Raw genomic sequence first — 19,013 nt, forward strand, 5'->3', positions numbered from 1 at the left:
CAACAGACAGTGTGTTAGACAAAGATTCAGTGTGAACAACTGATGCAGTTCAGAGAAGCATAATCTAATACATAATTTTTTTCCCCATCCTTTCCTACATTTAAACTTGCTGTTGCCTAAATTATGATTTCTGTCTGTCTTTGGTGAGCTTCTGTTAATTTCCATGATTTGAGCTTACAGCTATGTCTGTTGCACAGATTGGGTAATGGAACACTAAACTTTTATACTTGAAAATGACAGCCTTAAATGCTCATAGCAGTCACAAATCTAGGATGTATTGTCTTGTATGTGAGCTTTGTAGAGGTTTTTTTAAAAATATAAGCATCATCCCCATTGAAGAGTGGAGAATCTACTGGATAACTGGTCAGGAGCTTTCTCTCCTGAACTGGACAGTGGATATCTTCTTTCTCCCAAGAAGTGGTGGTTCGTGTTAAGTATCATGGCCTTATGTATGCTCAAATGGAATCTGATGTAACTTTCTCATTTAATATTGGTCTGCTATTTTTAGATAGAACTGAAAGAACTGTATAACTCAATTAGTATATTAGCCAAGTTGTCCAACACATGATATAAAGGAATTAAGACAGTAAAGTATTATATATTTATTTCCAGCTTGCCTTTGGGGATTTGATGGGAATTTTTTTCTTCCTCAGTTCACATATCTGAAACTCTTCACACTTGGTTTCCTAGCCAATAAAGTTAAAATCTAGAATTTGCCCTGCCCTAAGAGAAATGGACTAGGACTTTAGAAACACAAACCCTAGTGTCATCTGTTTCTTGATTGGGCCTCATTTTTCTCATCTTTTAAATATGGATTCTAATCTCTCTTCCTAGCAACTGCTATGGTTTTCTTCTTTCTTACAGTAATCACTGTTGGACATTACCTTTTCGGCTTCATGTTCTTAAGATGGTAAAAATCCTGTATATAGATTACTAGAACTCTAAGCAAAGATGATTGTATCATCTGAACCTGAGGTGCCTTAGGTACTCTACTGACCTTGGTGGGGTTTGGAGTTTCCCATTGCTTATTGCTTATGAAGAGCCTTTCCATTGCTTTGGTTCTTTAGTATCTCTCTTTTTTTTTTTTTTGCAAAACCCTTTCAGCCACTTTAACTAAAACCAAAGATTTCTTTTTTTCTGTTTATAAACAGATTATAGAAAAGTTGCCTTATTTTCAGAAGCATGTCTTCATTTAAAACTTAGGTTTCCACAGAAATTCAGGCTAATCACTGGAACAACATAGTGAAATATCTGGAAAATAAAATACTTCAAAAATATCTTACTGACATGAATTTTGCTAGTGAATGAAAATACAGTGCTTCAAATAAGATCATGTATGAATGAATTCAAACTTAGTTTTTTTGCATGTAAGTAATCAGTTTTAAGTCCTTAAACATAGTTTTAGGGACTTCCTGACATCTTATTTAATATTTTGCTTATATCTTTATTCGATCTCTAAAGGTACATTTTAGGTTAGCCTATGTTGAATTATCATCTTTCCAGTAAGTAGAGCCTGAACTAATGGTTTTTATTGTGAATTATCGTAGTTACTTTAGGCATTGCTTCCATTTGATTTTAATTATTCAGTTTACGTACCAAATTGAATACTCGTTTGTTGGTTGTTGCTTTTTAAGTGATTGTTACTTTAATAGTGTCCCATCTCAACACATGGGGTTACAAATAAAATAATATGCATAGTTTACTACCTATGTAAAGTATTGAACTTCTTACCTTAGTAGTTTTTATTTAACACTCTATGTAAACATTTGGACTAACACTCGATTTTCCTCTGTTTCTCATTGCTGTGAGTTTATGCATCATCAGCCAATTGTGAGTGCCTGCACTTTGGTAAAGAGCACATTGTCAAAGTGTAGGGAGAATCACAATCCCTCATGAATCCAGCCAGATTCCAATTTGGGTTACTAAATTCTATTTTAATCACTTTGTCATTTCAGTGTGGCTCTTTGTTTCCAAACACAAAGATACATTTACACACACATTCTTCAAATAGCTGCCATACCTCACCTCCAGTGGAATGCCAGCAATGACGTAGATATTAGAAAGTTTAAAAGTTTTGCCTAAGGAGGGGTTAAAGTTTGAAACACTTGCTATTCAACATCTCAAGGAATCCATGCCATCAACAAATCAGAATGCTGGACTAACTGTGGACACTGTTTGCTAGTGACAGGTCACACTCTCCTGCTTGATTTTCCTTAAAGTAAGTAATCCTTATCTGTAACACAGTCATTTTTAACAAGAGATTTTCTTTATATAAGGGCAGACTTTCTTGATTTTTATAAGCCAAGATAGGGAATGGCACAGAGGCTACTGGAGGGAGTTGGGGTTGGGGAGGGGCGGGAGGCTGCCAACAAACCACCCTTCCTCAAACAGCTTGCTACTAACCTTCTTGTAACTGCTTTAAAACAATTTAAAAACTATCCTGTGGCAACAGATCATACTGAATTGTCAAACAATCCTAGATTTGTCACGTATTTTCATAGATTTTGAAGTTTTCCATTTAAATTATCATCTCACATACAGAGATGTTTCTATTTATCGTTCCTCATACTACAAATAGGATTAGAAACACACACACGGTATCTATTGAACAGACAATTCAACTTCGTTGCTATAAACATGTCTCCAAATGATGGTCATCTGAGATGGAGCTACATAATTATCTTGTTTTGTTTAAGGAAAATAGAAAACTCAAAGACATTCATGTAAAAGTCACGTGTTTATCACCAAAGGACCATCTTTTTATCCAATTTTTTATAAATGTAAAATTTTTTTTAAAAATCACTAAATAAAAGAAAATTTTCTGTTGCATAACAAAAGATAATATAGTGCAATTGGGTAAAATTACTATAGTTACTGTCAAAAAGAAAAACTTCACAAAAATGAGTAGCTACATCATGTGAAGAAAGTGCCCTGCTTTACAGTGCTACTATTATCCTTGCTCTAAATCAAATAATTCCTTATTTGTCTCAGCACTTGAAAAAAGTCAGTGTTCGCTTAAAATAATCAGCATTAACAAAGGCCTGATACATAGGATCTTAGTACATGGTACTGGCAATAGGTTATTTTTCTCTTAGAAATAAAACAATTTCACCCTAATAAGCTTTAAAAAACTTTTGAAATAATACAGATATGTGTTTTTCTGTTACAAAAATCATTATTATTGCTGCTTGAAAGACACTTCAAAATTATATAAGCTTGTTTCTACCTGAAGACCACACTACATTCTTCTGATCAGGCACTGCTATAAAACTCTGCTTTACATTTTAGAAAAGGAAAATGTACTAATATACAAAGTTTGAAAGCATTTTCTAAGTAGTAGAGAATAGTATTCTCTATGTGTGTATATATATACATATATATATTCTGAATCACTTTGCTGTATACCTGGAAGTAACACAACATTGTAAATCAACTATACTTCAAAAAAAAAAAAAAGTTAACAAAAAGATGACCCTAGGCAAGTCGCCTAACCTTTCTGTACCTTGGTTTCTTATCTGCAAAATGAGGATCACTGGAAAACTCACCTCACAGGGTTACTGTAATGACCAAATGAGGTAAAGTCCTATGTGGTACCCACAATCATACCTAAAACACAGGTCTGGCACATAGGACAAGTGACCAATCAATGGGTTACAATGGATAATCTTTCAGTTCATATTTTTAAACAGGCACATATGAAGTAAGTTGTAATTACAATCTACAACACTATCATTCCTCAAATACACCATCTCTAAAGCTATTTTTTAAAGTATTTCTAAAAAACTACACCTAATATATACAGCAGAAATTTCTATCATTTTTAAGAGTCTCCATTTGAATGGCTCTTTTCATTCAAAACTATGTATTGAGAGCCCCTACTATAAACCAAGCAATTAAGGGGCAAACTAAGATTCTTTTTTAGATAAATTTCAATAACACAAACTTTAAAAAATGTGTTGCAATATAATTTTTGGAGAGGTATGTGATCTGAGAGATCTCAAGGGAAAACTGACTTATCTGCAGATCAGAAAACCTAGAAACACTTAGAACAACCCACAACCATTAGGATTACTGACTCTTTCAGATAAAAATGAAGATAAAACCCAGGCAATTCTAAATTTCACACAAACTACTTTTTACTATGTTTTGTTTATCATGCTTACCATAGATTTACATTTGCATGACTGATACAATTCATCTTTCAAAACCGACTTACTTCCAAACTTCACCTGGTTTTAGATGATTGTGTGTATTTTCTTCTGAACCTGGTTTTAACGCTGTGTTTCCCAGATGCACATAAAGTAGATGCTGCCGTCTTGTGTAAGAATACACGAGCAGATGAGTCTACTCATCGGGGTAATTTCTCTGCTTGGTTGTAACTCAGAGTTGGTTGGTCCAGAGTTGGTTGTACTCTGCTCTGAGCCATGATTACTCTACCACTCTCCTGTGACTAAGAACACAGATTTAGGAAGAGCTATTTGTGGAGAGGTCCACAGTCTCCAGGCTGGAACTTCTTGTTAAAGTGACGATGTAAGGTCCCTGCCAGGACCATGCAAATGAGTTTTACCTCAGCCAGCACTCTCCTCTATCACATGGAAGTCCTACTGGCATATCATTTTCAGTATCACTGCCCTACAATGAACCCACCTTTTAAATCGCAAACCACTTTCTATCAGTTAAGTATTAGTATTTTTCCCATGCTTGAAGTATGTAACTCACATTCATATAAATTAATATTTTATTTTGGTTTGTCTAAAACACTGTGTAAGACCTTTAGTAACAGAAACACCAATTAACCTAAAAATATGCACTCTTTCAATAATTAAATCCATAATCTTGGCTTCATCCCTTTCTCTACCATTATTTGCTGTGATTCATTTAATTTTCCTAATGATCTCCAGCATCAATTTATTAAAGTATTACCTGTGGCACCTGTGACTTTTAATAATGAATATATGTCTCACAGATATTAATTTTTAAACCTGATAAAACCAGAGAAAACAAAAAAAAAATTTTTAAATACAACAATGCCTCATTTATCTGGTATCTGATGGGAATAAGTACAAATATTTAACAATTTTAAATTGTTTTAAAGACAATCTCCATCCATTTTACATTTTAACTTTATAAGAAACAAATACACTCAGAAGAGATTTGATTATGTGTTCAATTCCATTTTGGAGATAGTAGAACTGGAAGTCCAGAGTTTAAAGGTATTTGTTGGTATTCTAGGTACAAAATCCTCATTTATTAGCTTCAAATACTCTCCTACAAATATATTAAATTTTTTGGTCTAACATACACTACCAGTTGAGTGGTTGTGGCATTTAAATGAGATCCTCATGTGGGGAAAGAAATACAATATAATAATTACTCGACCTTTTTCAAAAAAATCTAAGCCCTGGCCATTGTTAAAGAAGAACAGGGATAAAGAGAATTCATGGTGTCCTGGAGCACTGGATTCCGAGTCTTCCTCTAATCAGTCAAGAAATGCTGAACAAGATGCATACTCCTCTCCTGACACTTGGCTCTCTTATGTGTAGAAATGAGGATGAAACCTACCTTGCACTATGGTTACCAGGATTAAGTTACTTGTGTGACAGTGCCAAGCCCCATGCCTGGTACATAAAGAGATACTGTGTTTTCCTTCTATTGCCATCTGAAATGTCAGATAGGATTGAAAATTAAGTGAAATCCAAATACCCTAAATACCCAAATACCAGAGAAACAAAAAGATGAGTTAACAATCCACTCTACCAATTTAAGGACCGTTGTGCAGAATGAATAAAACAAGCACATTCTCTGGAGAATTCAAATAATGAATTGGCAGTTTTTTGGGAATGCTAAGAAAAAACAGTCATTAACCTACTCCTTTTATAGGTCACAAATGCCTATAACATCAGTTAAGCAGTTAACTGTAGGGTTCTAAACTAAGTAATTCAGAATTATTTAATCCTCACTAGCAAGTGTCAGCGGAGAAGGCAATGGAAACCCACTCCAGTACTCTTGCCTGGAAAATCCGATGGACGGAGGAGCCTGGTAGGCTGTAGTCCATGGGGTCACAAAGAGTCAGACACTTACTGAGCAACTTCACTTTCACTTTTCACTTTCATGCACTGGAGAAGGAAATGGGAACCCACTCCAGTGTTCTTGCCTGGAGAATCCCAGGGACGGGGGAGCCTGGTGGGCTGCCGTCTGTGGGGTCACACAGAGTCGGACATGACTGAAGCGACTTAGCAGCAGCAGCAGCAACAAGTGTCAGAGCCAGGGTTTGAACCCAGTAATTTGATGCCTCAGCTCTTAAAAATCCTGTTATCTACCTATTAATAAAACATGTGGGTTTAAAAACTTCATGTAAATTTCCTTTGTTTAGAATGACTAACAACAATTCTTAACTTTGTACTAATTGTTTTAATAATGTGAAGTGCTGATTTTTGATAAGTAAAGAATTAAGATATTTTCCAGATGAAAAGCTGATAACCATATATTCTGAAAATATTTAGAGCATATTAAATCTGAATCAGAATCTAACTCACAATCTGGATCTAAATTATCATTACCAAACAATTAAATTCCAGTCCTGGTAATATTTCTGTTATAGCTTATATAGTTAATATGTACTTTGTACACAGTAAGAACTCAACAAATACTTACTGATTAGCTATTTTTATGGCAGATGGAAGCATCAAATTATAATGTAAATAGATTTTCCATAGTCAAAAATCTTGTCAGTTACTGCAGCTATAAGTTTTCTCTGGGGGTGAAGAAGCCAGTCTGGGTTATGGACAATTCAATGTTTATAATGTAATAATTAAGGCAGGGAAGAGAAGCAAGATGACTTTGAATTACTTTCAAAGAAAACAATAAAGATGACCAACAACAGAATGGGTAGCCATCAACCATATTCTCTTTCACCAAATTCTCTTGCTGCCTCCTAGAAATGGAAGGCTTCCTCCAATTATATAAAGATGCCTGGAATCTTTCGTCAATTGTCATTACTTAAAATTATTTAAAATTCCTATTAGTTAAGTGAAAAAACCTTTTCATTAAGGTTATGTATTTTCAATGGGCCTTTCCAGTCACTAAATTCTGAAACAACTTAAAAACTATAAGCATTCTTGAACTTGCTCAATACAGAACTCACATCATTATATAATCTTATGCTTGGCCTCGGGCACTTTATACACAGTCAGATTGAGTACAAAGTAGAAAAATGGAACTACAATATGTGACAGTTTTTGTGAGGTGGTTTGTGTGTATGTGTTTTTAAAGAAAGTGTAATTGCTTAACCAGATACTCTTGCTTCTCCAAGTTTACTTCTTTTTATTAAACATGAGTAAAATCAGATCACAACCCAGAAAAGCTTGCTTTACCACAAACATATCAAATCTTTATTGGGCTACAGGAATACAGAACTAAAATCTCTTCCTAATACTATAATATTAAAGTTTAAATAATAAAGTATAGACAGAGGTTTTCTTCTTCTGAAATTCTACTTTAGAAAAATCTCCATTCTGAAGTAATGCCATAATCTTTTATCTGGTTTATTGTTTCTCTGGCAGATTCTGTCAGCATCATGAGCCACACTGAGTACTTATTGTGTAGTTAGGTTTACAAAGAAAAAAAAACAGAACAGAAAACTTTGATGAAAATAAAAAGTGAAAAAAAAAGACATCATTTCTCTAGTTTATAATTGCTAAATTAGTAAATAATCACTAAACTGGGGAGGGGCAGGTAATTATTATGTGAATAAAAGATGATTAATTATATATCACTTCTAACATATCTATCATAATTTTAAAAGATGATAGTGAATACATATCTATCATAATTTTGAAAGATGATAGTAAATAAGTGGCTCATTAACTTGGAATACTCTTAAAACAACCCAATAGTAAAGATTATTAAATAACCAGTAATAGTCCAGTCAAATGAAACATTCCTAATGAAGACCAACATTTGTTACATACTAAATTAGCTAGCTAGAAATTTTTTTTAAAGTCGATAATTCAAGTAGAAAATTTATATTAATTTTAAAAGTCTGATACCATTAATTTGGATCCAGTTCACCTCTTACTGTAAATAAGAATTGAGGTAGAAAAATGAGAGTCACTAGCTAGAAGCCTAAACAATCAAAAATGGATAATTGGATTGTAAATAACTGAAATATATATTTTCTTCACAAACCTAAACCCGATTTTAGACAGATGCATCTGCTCCCCATAATTCAACATCTACTTCTGCATCGTCTTTTTTGCCTGTCGTTCCCCCCACCTTTGGCTGCACCACATAGTATGTGGGATCTTAGTTTCCGAATCAGGGATCAAACCCATGTACCCGGCACCAGATGGCGAAGTCTTAACCACTGGACCACCAGGGATGTCCCTGCATAGTCTTAAGACGATTTATACAGGTCTAAGATGCAAAGAGTCAACTCGTTGGAAAAGACCCTGATGCTGAGAAAGATTGAGGGCAGGAGGAGAAGGGGGCAACACAGGATGAGATGGTTGGATGGCATCACCGACTCAATGGGCATGAGTTTGAGCAAACTCCAGGAGACAGTGAAGGACAAGGAAACCTGGTGTGCTGTAGTCTATGGGATGGCAAAGACTTGGACACGACTTAGCAACTGAACAACAACAACAACAAGATATCAAACTTTTACACTCCAAAATATTCCACCTATATGCAAACTAACAAGCTAATTACACGTTACCTTACCAACTCATAAGCTGATGGCCCATGGTGCGTTATATACTGATACTTTGTATTAGATTTAATTTCATATATCTGAAATAAGGGATTAAGACACAATTTCCTATGTACACTTTTCAGTGATTTTGATTGTCCTCCAATCTAGAAATTATGACACTATTGAATGAAATTAAGTTTCATAAGATGGTAACTTGAGTACAAATGAATCTCTATTTCCCAGCAATCACTGAGATGGCCAAGAGAATATAAAAGAAACCTTTATTAATACTATAACCTTGGGAATGGTATCAGTGACATCACACATGCCAAACCTCCAGGGATTTCTATAACATATAAGTAGGTGAAGAACTATTACAGGGAAGGGCCAACCTACCAGACTTACTGAATATAAAACAACTCATTTGTTAGGGAAACACAACATCTAATAGAAACCACAAAGAATGGACTTAAAAAGTAGGCAGTTAAGTGCAAGGCATACAATCTAGCTCCCTCAGTGGCCTTTGGAAAGTGAGACACGTATCAGAGATTCACTACCTAGGAATTTATTTTAAAGAGAAAACTGGACAAACTAAGAAAAATTTAAGGAGAAAACTGGACAAAACTGCCAGGATGTATGTTTTATGATAATTATGGTAATTAATAATAGTGAAAACTGTAAATAATCTAAATATCCATTCATAAGAAATTCATATATGATTTTACACAAATAATACAGTATTACACCCATGCAACTTGTTGCTGACATGGAACGAGTTCCACAATATACTGCTGAAGGGGAAAGAAACAGATTAAAAATAGTATGTGTACTATGAATAGGTATAGAGAGAGAGAGCTGCAAAGATTGTCACCAAAACACAAATGGGAGCTGCCTCTGGGTGGCTGGATATTTGATAATTTTTACTTACTTTTTATAATTATTAGTACTGCTGAAGTTTTCTAAATAAATGTATACTGTCTTTGTAATCAAGAGAAAAATTCTCATTCTGGAAAAAGAAAGTATATTTATTTTTTAATACTAAGCTTGATTTAGGAGAAATTATCTTGATAATTGGAAACATCCATTAAGATACAGATTAAAAGATCTTTATCATAACGTTTATAACAGTATAATAGTAAAAATTATTATTAGCAATAACTTAAATGATCAATAGCGAATTTGTTAAATTTTAGAATAACTATCTAATGATTTAGTACAAAGCCATTAAAAATTACGACAAAGATGTATTCATCACTAGCTCAGTGACCTTGGAAATATCATATGTCCTCTAGGTATCAGTTTTCTCATCTGTAAAATGCAGATAAAAGAATACTTACGGTGCTTCACCTAGCTTAATAGCCATACCCTATTGTGATAGAAAATGAAAAATCTGATATTTATAAGTTTCCTCTAATTTCACAAACACTTATTTCAAAATCAACTTTGCTCTATGTTAAACAGTGCTGGAAGACAGAAACAGGCTAATCTGGATACCTGTAGCACTGAGGCCCCAATAAGTCCCCCAGATTACAGTGACAGAGGGAACCGACATCCCTACTTAACTGAACAATGAAACAATTTATATATACACTCGTTGGCGTCATCAGTTTTACCCTCACTGTACAAACATTTACTTTGCTGCTTTAAGGAATTGAAACCAACCTGCCATGGTCTTCCCCAATCCAGTGGAATAGGAAAGGCTCCAAGCCATATTCCTACAAAACTAGAAATTGTAGTGATCTGAAGACTATTCTCCCAAATGGACGTAACTCTGTAAAACACAAATATATAAATCATTGGCGGAACAGATCTCAGCTGCTGGGAAATCAAACAAAAAGCACGTATTAACACCATACATACGTACATGTTCTGTTCATTTCAAATAAGCATCTCAAATTGACACATAAATATTTGCTATGAATCATTAACAATTAATTGACAAGAAGATATAAGTGGTTTTCAGCTGGAAAAGTAACATATACACATACTGAAAGTCAAATAATACAAAAGAGTATTTGCAATGAATGCTAAGTCCTCCTCTCACCCTTATTATCAACTTTGGTTCCTTTTCCCAGAAATGACTATTACCAACTAAGTACATATCCTTCCAGAAATACTGTATACACACAAAACAACACAATTTTGTTTAGAATGATACATGCACATCTACTTATATGCACACATGTATGTATAAACCCTTCAAAACAAAACTCAAATGTACCATGTCATAAACACGGTTTTGCTGTGTATCTTCCCCTGTTAACAGTTTCACTAGTATTCCATTGTCCCAAGGAAGCATCATTTATTCAACTAGTCCCTTATGGCACATTTCATTTAAGAAAATCAACTCTATTTGGTGGGGAAGGAGTAGAGAATGAGAACAAAACATTACAAAAGACCCACTGCTTTGGCCTACCATTCTTATTTATTAAGTGCACATCTTACAGTGTAAACGTGGAAAGACATAATTCTATCTGTCTCTTAGAAAATCTTGGCTTCAGTCTGCCCCTAATGGGATCACTTAACTGGGTGGAATAAGAATCTCATTACAGTGGAGTAAACCACTCCCCAAAAATGCAGTAACTGGAGTCCAAATATTCAATTGTTTCAAATGCAGTGTTTAGTTATTCCGAAGTTTATGAAAAGCAGTTTCTTCCGTTAGTGTGGTAAAGGGGGGAAACATTTGCTTTGTTAGATGACTGCTTTAGAAACAGGCTAATGACTATACACAAAATGTACACTGAATTAAAACCATCCAGAATGACAAGTCAGTCCATAAACCAACATCCCATCACCTACCCATCTCAGTACTGCCTTTCCCTCACCTACACGAGTTAAGAGCTTCAGCCTGTTTCTATTGAAAACTGGGGCTGGAAGAAGATTGGAGGCAATCCCCATACATCCAAATCTGTGTTATTTGTTGGGCTTAATTGTTCTTTTCTATTTTGTGTAACACTTAAAAATAAAAGTCAATTTCTTCAACTAACATTCAACAGAACAGAGATCTATTCCAGTCTTAAGAGGTGAAAAAACTGGTGAGTTGAATGTAAAGACAGAATTGTACGATTCAGGCAATTTAAAGGTTTGTCTAAGGTAATTTTTTACTTTATGTTGCTGAGAAATGTTGACTGCCTTTCACCAAAACACACACTTCTTGGTATTGCAATGTGTAAAGTGATTTGCCGAGAGATACAAAATTGAGAGCAGAGTTTACTTTCTGCTAAGAAGAGTTTTACTTTTTTCTTTTTTTATGAAAGGAAGTTCAGCTGAATTTGGAAGAATGAGCAGTATTTGGTCTTGAAGAAATGGAGAAAGAGATATACTGTAGGTTAAAAGAACGTAAGTAAAATTGGTTGAGCCCAAGTGGAAGAATGGGTAACAACACTGGAAAAGTAGGTTACAGTAGGATTTTTAAAAAAATAATGGCTTTATTGAATACAGTTTAAAAAAAAATGCTACAGAGAAACCTTTTCCAGCCATACGATTCACTTAAAGTGCACAATTCAATGTTTTTAGTATATTAACAGAATTGCACAATCACCCACAAAACAAAAGCCTTTATATTAGCAGTCACTCCCAATTTCCCCTTCCCTCTAGATCACTAATCCACTTTCTGTCTCTATGGATTTGCCTATTCTGAACATTTCATGCAAATGAAATCAATGTGTGGTCTTCTGCGACTGGATTATTTCACTTAGCACAGTTTCCAAGGTTCATCAATTTTGTAGCACGTAAAAATGTCATTCCCTTTTATTGCCAAATAATATTTTGTTATACAGATATATCACATTTTATTTTTTCCACACATTAGTTGATGGACATCTGGGTTGTTTTGACTTTTTGGCTATTACATCTAATGCTACTATAAACATTCATGTATAAGTTTTGTGTGGACATACATTTTTCTTGGGGGATATACTAAGGAATAGACTTGCTGATAACTCTGTGCTTAACCTTTTGAGGAACTGCCAGACTATAGTCCAAAGCAGCTGAGCTATTTTATGTTCCCATCAGTAGTGTATGTGGGTTCCAATTTCCAGATTCTTGCTAATACTTGCTACTACTGATTATAGTCATCTTAGTAGTGATGAAGCGGTATCTCATTGTGGTAGATTTAGGCTTAGGATTTTATAAAAGCCTTAAAAGTCAAATTTTTTAAGTCAAAAGAAGTCTCTGAAGGTTTTAAATCCTGTCAGCAATATGAGTTAAGTCTAATAAGATCTATGTACACGTCTAATCTGAGCTCCAAGTTCCTTGGGCTAAGGGGCAAGATCCATGTCGTCACACTTTTTTTTTCATTGTTATAAGCACACTTGTGGTCATCTTATATTTGTTAAAATAAAGGCAAATATCCAAGAAAAGTGAAAATGAAAGTGAAGTCGCTCAGTCGTGTCCAACTCTTTGCGACCCGTGGACTGTAGCCCACCAACCTCCTCCGTCCATGGGATTCTCCAGGCAAGAATACTGGAGTGGGGTGCCATTTCCTTCTCCAGGGAAGGGCAAATATCCAAGAGGTTGTCCTCTATTTTGTTTGTTTGATGTATGAAGAGTGTTTATGATCTTACGTACAACAAATGCATAAAAAAATGGAACCAAGACCTAAATTAAAAATTAGAAGAAATCTGTAGCCTATCTTTTTAAAATTAAAAAGCCTGAGGCACAACTGTGTTCCTGTGAGTGCCCTACACCATCTCGTGAATTCCCTTTGCCTCTCTCAGTGCTCCTGGGTCTTCATTTTCCTGAATTTCAAGACGTCTTCCTTCTATCGTCCCCTTCTTTTAAAGTACATCCTTTAACATATTCCTGAGAAAATGTAGGGGGAAAACAGATTTTAGAGATGTTTAAAGTCTGACAGTGACTTTACTATCATTGTTGGCAATCATTTTGTCTCAGAATGTTGAAGGCATTTGCTCCATTGTTTTCTGATTCCTGCTTGAGAAGTTCAGGGCCATCTGGCTCCCAGTTCTCTGTAAGTAACATGTTCTCTACACCCCACCCTCCCACCATCCTTTCTGGGAGCCTCTAGAATCATCTCTTTATTTCTTGTTATCTAAAATTTCACATTAACATGTCTTGGAGTGGGTCTTTTCGTCCATTATGCCAGAAATACACATGGGCTTTCTTAATTTAGACTCTCAGGTTTTTAGTTCTTGAAATTTTCATTTGAAGACTTGCTGTTTGATGCCCAGGTCCCTTAAGAATTTTGTTTTTCTTACTCTTTTGCTGGGGATACTATCCTTATGAATTAATTCGCTAATCTTCTTACTTTTTAACTCATTTCCCATATCTTTGCCTTTTTGTTTGACTAAAGGATCTTTTCAACTTTGTCCCTACTTCTGTTGAATTTAATTCCCAAGAAGCTTTCTTCTCTGAATATTCCTTTTGATTACCTCCTGTTCACATTTATGGATGTAAAAATATATATTTTTTAAAGTTATCTTCTGGTTCTTACACTGCTTTTATTTCCACTGAGTTTTCTTGTTGTTTCCATTTCTGGTTTTCAGCTTAGAGGTGTTCTTCAAATGTCTAGTGATTCTTCAGTTACCATTCTACTTAAATGTAAAACACTATATATGAAATGTCCAGAAAAGGCAAATTTATAGAGACAGAAAGTACTTTAGTGTTTACCTGGGATGGAGAGTAAGGGGGTGGGTGGGAGAGAAGGGTGGGAATGGAGAACGACTGTTGACAGGTATTTCTTTTGGGGTGATGAAATGTTCTTAGATTGTACTGACAGTTACAAAACAGTACCTACACAAAAAAACTATTGAGTTATACATTTTATTGCTTTATTTTTTGGCCGTTATGTGGGATCTTAGTTACCCAACCAGGGATTGAACTTCTGTCCCCTGCAGTGGAAGCGTGGAGTCTTAACCACTGGGCCACCAGGGAAGTCCCCTTGAACTGTACGCTTTAAATGGGTGAGTTTTATAGCTTGAAGTTATGTCTCAATAATGTGCTTTTTAAAAAGACAACAAAAAAAGTGAAACTCTAAACAGCTGGCTGGCTGATCACTGTACACAAATAGCATGATTCAACTGATGGGCTTCACTGTTCCAGGAACTGGGTAGGAACCCTGCCTGTTAAGAGAAATCTCAAATGTCAGTATCTATAGGTGTTTTGGGACCATTTTTCTCAGAGAGAAATCATTTCAGTATTCTGCCTAGATGGTATAAGCCTGGCTGTCAGTGTTCTGGGCCTAGAAGATAAAAAGGACTAGGCATAAGGTACAGACTCATTGCTTAGTATGTAGAATTTTGTTTAAGGCTTCCTGAAGAGGTTGTAGCAACTAGGCTCAGGATCTGGGGGTAGCCGGAGTGGTTGGGGGTGCATCTTTCTCCATCTTCCCTTCACCAACTGTATAACTATGATATTTATACAGTATTTATATTCTGTTCTGAACTCCAATTCATTGATATAGTAACCCCCTTATATATGCACTCAGTAATTCCTTCATCTGGGGGAACTGTCTTCTATCATATCTTTGAGTTATTTTTTGCTTTGTATTTTAGGGGTACTGAAACAGTGTCAGACTTTATTTTTCTGGGCTCCAAAATCACTGCAGATGGTGACTGCAGCCATGAAATTCAAAGATGCTTACTCCTTGGAAGGAAAGTTATGACCAACCTGGACAGCATATTAAAAAGCAGAGACATTACTTTGCCAACAAAGGTCCGTCTAGTCAAGGCTATGGTTTTTCCTGTGTCATGTATGGATGTGAGAGTTGGACTGTGAAGAAAGCTGAGCACTGAAGAATTGATGCTTTTGAACTGTGGTGTTGGAGAAGACTCTTGAGAGTCCCTTGGACTGCAAGGAGATCCAACCAGTCCATCCTAAAGGAGATCAGTCCTGGGTGTTCTTTGGAAGGAATGATGCTAAAGCTGAAACTCCAATACTTTGGCCACCTCACGCGAAGAGTTGACTCATTCGAAAAGACCCTGATGCTGGGAGGGATTGGGGGCAGGAGGAGAAGGGGATGACAGAGGATGAGATGGCTGGATGGCATCACCGACTCGACGGACATGAGTCTGAGTGAACTCCGGGAGTTGATGATGGACAGGGAGGCCTGGCGTGCTGTGATTCATGGGGTCACAAAGAGTCGGACACGACTGAGTGACAGAACTGGAACTGGAACTTGTCTTAAGTGATCTTTGTATGTTCTCTATATTTATCATTTCTTCTCTAATTGCTTTATTCTTCCCAACCCCCATTAGCTTTCATTCATTTTGATTAGCTCAAACCTTTCCTGCTGCTACAACTTGATTTTCTAATTTATCTATGTTTCTAATTTATGATCTAATAGTATGATCTGGATTCTGAATTTATTTCATTAATTTTTCAATTTCCTTCTCCACCTCATTTTCTTTAATTATCTCATCTTTGAGCTCTTATTTTATTGCATTAATATCCTTAATAACATTTTTTTCAGTGGTAAACTGTGTGGAGCTTTTTTGTTTTTGTTCCTTGGGTAGTATTTTCTTCCAGGCTGAGTTCCTTATCTTCTACACGCCTTTTTCTTCTTCTATAGTTTGTTTTTAGGCATTGTCAGACCATTTCTTTTCAACTTGCCCATACTTCATATGGTCAGGCTGCCCAAACTACCCATTTGTTTGGATAAAACAAATGTGTTATTTGGAGCCGCCTTTCTATCTTAACAACATCAATTTTTTAAGTCTTGAAGTTGCATTTTGAGGACTGGATGTTCTTTTCTATCAAATTTTCGGTGACATGAGGCAGAAGGAAAGAATGGAGGCAGAGAGCCAAGGCAAGGGAAATGGTGTCTTTGCAATATAATCAGAAATATTCAGCTGCAATTTAATGAATGGTGGTTCTACAAATTAACAAAAATTTTGACCAGGGCTTATGTATCCCATTAGGAATCAGATGAAACTATAGTAGAACAGTCTGCTTCCTGGGTAAAACCCAGTAGGCAGCAGCCCTGGGAGACTGATAAAGAGTATAAACAGCACTGATGGGGGTTCAGGGAAGCTGGCACTCTGCTGAGGTGTCTGCATGTGTTTGAGTTTTGATGATGATGTGTGTGCTCAGTTGTGTGATATAAGGTCAGATGTGCTCAGATGATGTGTACAATTCTTTGCAACCCCATGGACTATAGCCTGCCAGCCTCCACTATCCATGGATTTTTCCAGGCAAGAATACTGGAGTGAGTTGCCACTTCCTACTCCAGGGGTCTTCCAACCCAGGTATTGAACTTGGGTCTCCTGCACTGGCAGGCAATTCTTTACCACTGTGCCACCTGGGAAGCTATATGTGTGTGTATATATATATATATGTATATAATAATAAAGTATATATATTGTGTGTGTATATATTTCAAATTAGAATTTTAATTTGGTGATGTCTATCAACTTCTTTTGACCTAGGAATTCTACTCCAGAAATCTGGTATACAGAAATCACTGTACAAGTATACAAAATTATATGGTACAAAGATGTTCATAACAACATTATTTATATCATGAAAATTTGATAATAGCCCTCAATAGGAAATGAGTTAAATCATGGTACATGGAATACTTATAATGATGATTAGTTGCCAACATTCATCTCATTTCTGATGATTAGGCTAATTAAATCATGGTGATCCCATTCTTTCCCAATGATTAGTTTAGGAAGATTTAAGGAGAAGAGAAGTTGCTGCCATTTCCCTACCAGCCCAATAAGTGAGAAGTAAAGCAAATTATAAAGCAGTGACTAGTATAACCAGTTTTATTTTTAAATTACATATATTTTTTCATAGATAAAATCTGGAACATATAAAATCTGTTAGTAACAGCTGTTCTTTTTAACTTCTGATATTTTTCTATTATTTGAATTTTTATAATATTCTTTTGTAAAAAACAAAAAGCATAAATTCCTTTCTAGTCACTGATTTATAGCAGCACTGACATTGATTTATTTTCATTTTATAAATTTCCATAATAAAGCCATTGGAATTCGATGGTTAATGGCTAATTTCTTCATAGTTAAGTTCTATATATATATATATGATTGAGAATAGAATACATAGTGCACTATTCTGCAAACAAACTTAGAAGTGACTGAATATTACAGATCAGTCTTCGTGACAGTGAGTTCTAAGTAAATGTCCACATTATTTGACTCCACTGAAATTCATTTAATCAAATCTTAATTGAAATAAATAAACCATTTCAAATGCCTACTATCTATGTTCCAGACACTGTATCAGTCATCTGAGATAGTTAACAATAAATACTATGGCTCAGACAGGCTGTCACCACAACAGTGCTTGTTTAGATGGAGTTGATCTTTTTAACTGTTGATCTCTATCTAAAAAAGAGGCACTAAACAACTCCTCCTAGTGGCTAAAGATATTTACAGAAATCTTACATAAACTTTCCCCTTCCCCCACTGAATAAATATTAAAACCAATGCCTCTTTGCTACTAAATTTTTGTACCCACATTAAGACTAAATTACCTAATTTTAATACATATAAAAATTGGTCATTCACCATCCTTTCACTTTTAATGTCCACAGTGGTTTTTTTCAATATAAAGTCCATTTCAACACAAAGATGGCAAAAAGAGGCCTATTGTTTTCACTATACAAATAGGGCTTATAGGCTGTCTTTACCTTGGCAAGATAATCACAGATTCAGGAACGTATTCAGAAATTAAACTTTTTCATTTCATGAAAAGTGATCAGATTCTGAAACATTCAAATAAAAGCATAAAATAAACTGATAAAAGAAAAAGCAAACTTGAATGAAAAATGTAGGATGAAGATAGTCGAATTATTATTTTCCTTTATAAGGAAGTCGACAAATGGAAAAAAAAAAAAGGCCCCACAATAATTACAACACCAAAGCAACAAATGGAAGTAAACTAGTCCAGTACTCTTCCTGGAAAAGCCCATGGACGGCGGAGCCTGGTGGGCTGCAGTCCATGGGGTCCCTAAGAGTCAGACATGACTGAGCGACTTCACTTTCACTTTTCACCTTCATGCATTGCAGAAGGAAATGGCAACCCACTCCAGTGTTCTTGCCTGGAGAATCCCAGGGACGGGGGAGCCTGGTGGGCTGCCGTCTATGGGGTCACACAGGGTTGGACACGACTGAAGTGACTTAGCAGCAGCAGCAGCAGTACAAATTGAGTATATTCAGTAATAAAGTATACCAAAAAGAAGTCGCTAGAATTTTTTAGGAAACCAAATGACTTTTCTATCTTCAAGCCTCTTTAAAATAGCATTCTTTAAAAAAAAAAAAAAATTTACAATAATTTTACATGCCTTTAAGAAAAAGTCTTGTGAAAACAGTGTCATTTAATTACATATTCAATC

The 19,013-nt window shown here is 35.3% G+C and overlaps 1 protein-coding gene across 7 annotated transcripts in view; it reads right to left on the bottom strand.

The window, feature by feature from the left end:
- PIGF (phosphatidylinositol glycan anchor biosynthesis class F) overlaps window positions 1–19,013 on the bottom strand; it is a 32,556-nt gene that overhangs the window by 1,218 nt on the left and 12,325 nt on the right. For 5 of the 7 annotated variants that reach the window (XM_059891559.1, XM_005212696.5, XM_059891562.1 and 2 more), the window contains 1 exon segment: window positions 10,355–10,463. In XM_059891559.1, the coding sequence (XP_059747542.1) occupies window positions 10,355–10,463 (109 nt within the window). 7 annotated transcript variants of the gene reach the window in all.

This window comes from Bos taurus, chromosome 11, assembly GCF_002263795.3.
Source record: "Bos taurus isolate L1 Dominette 01449 registration number 42190680 breed Hereford chromosome 11, ARS-UCD2.0, whole genome shotgun sequence".
NCBI lineage: Eukaryota > Metazoa > Chordata > Mammalia > Artiodactyla > Bovidae > Bos > Bos taurus.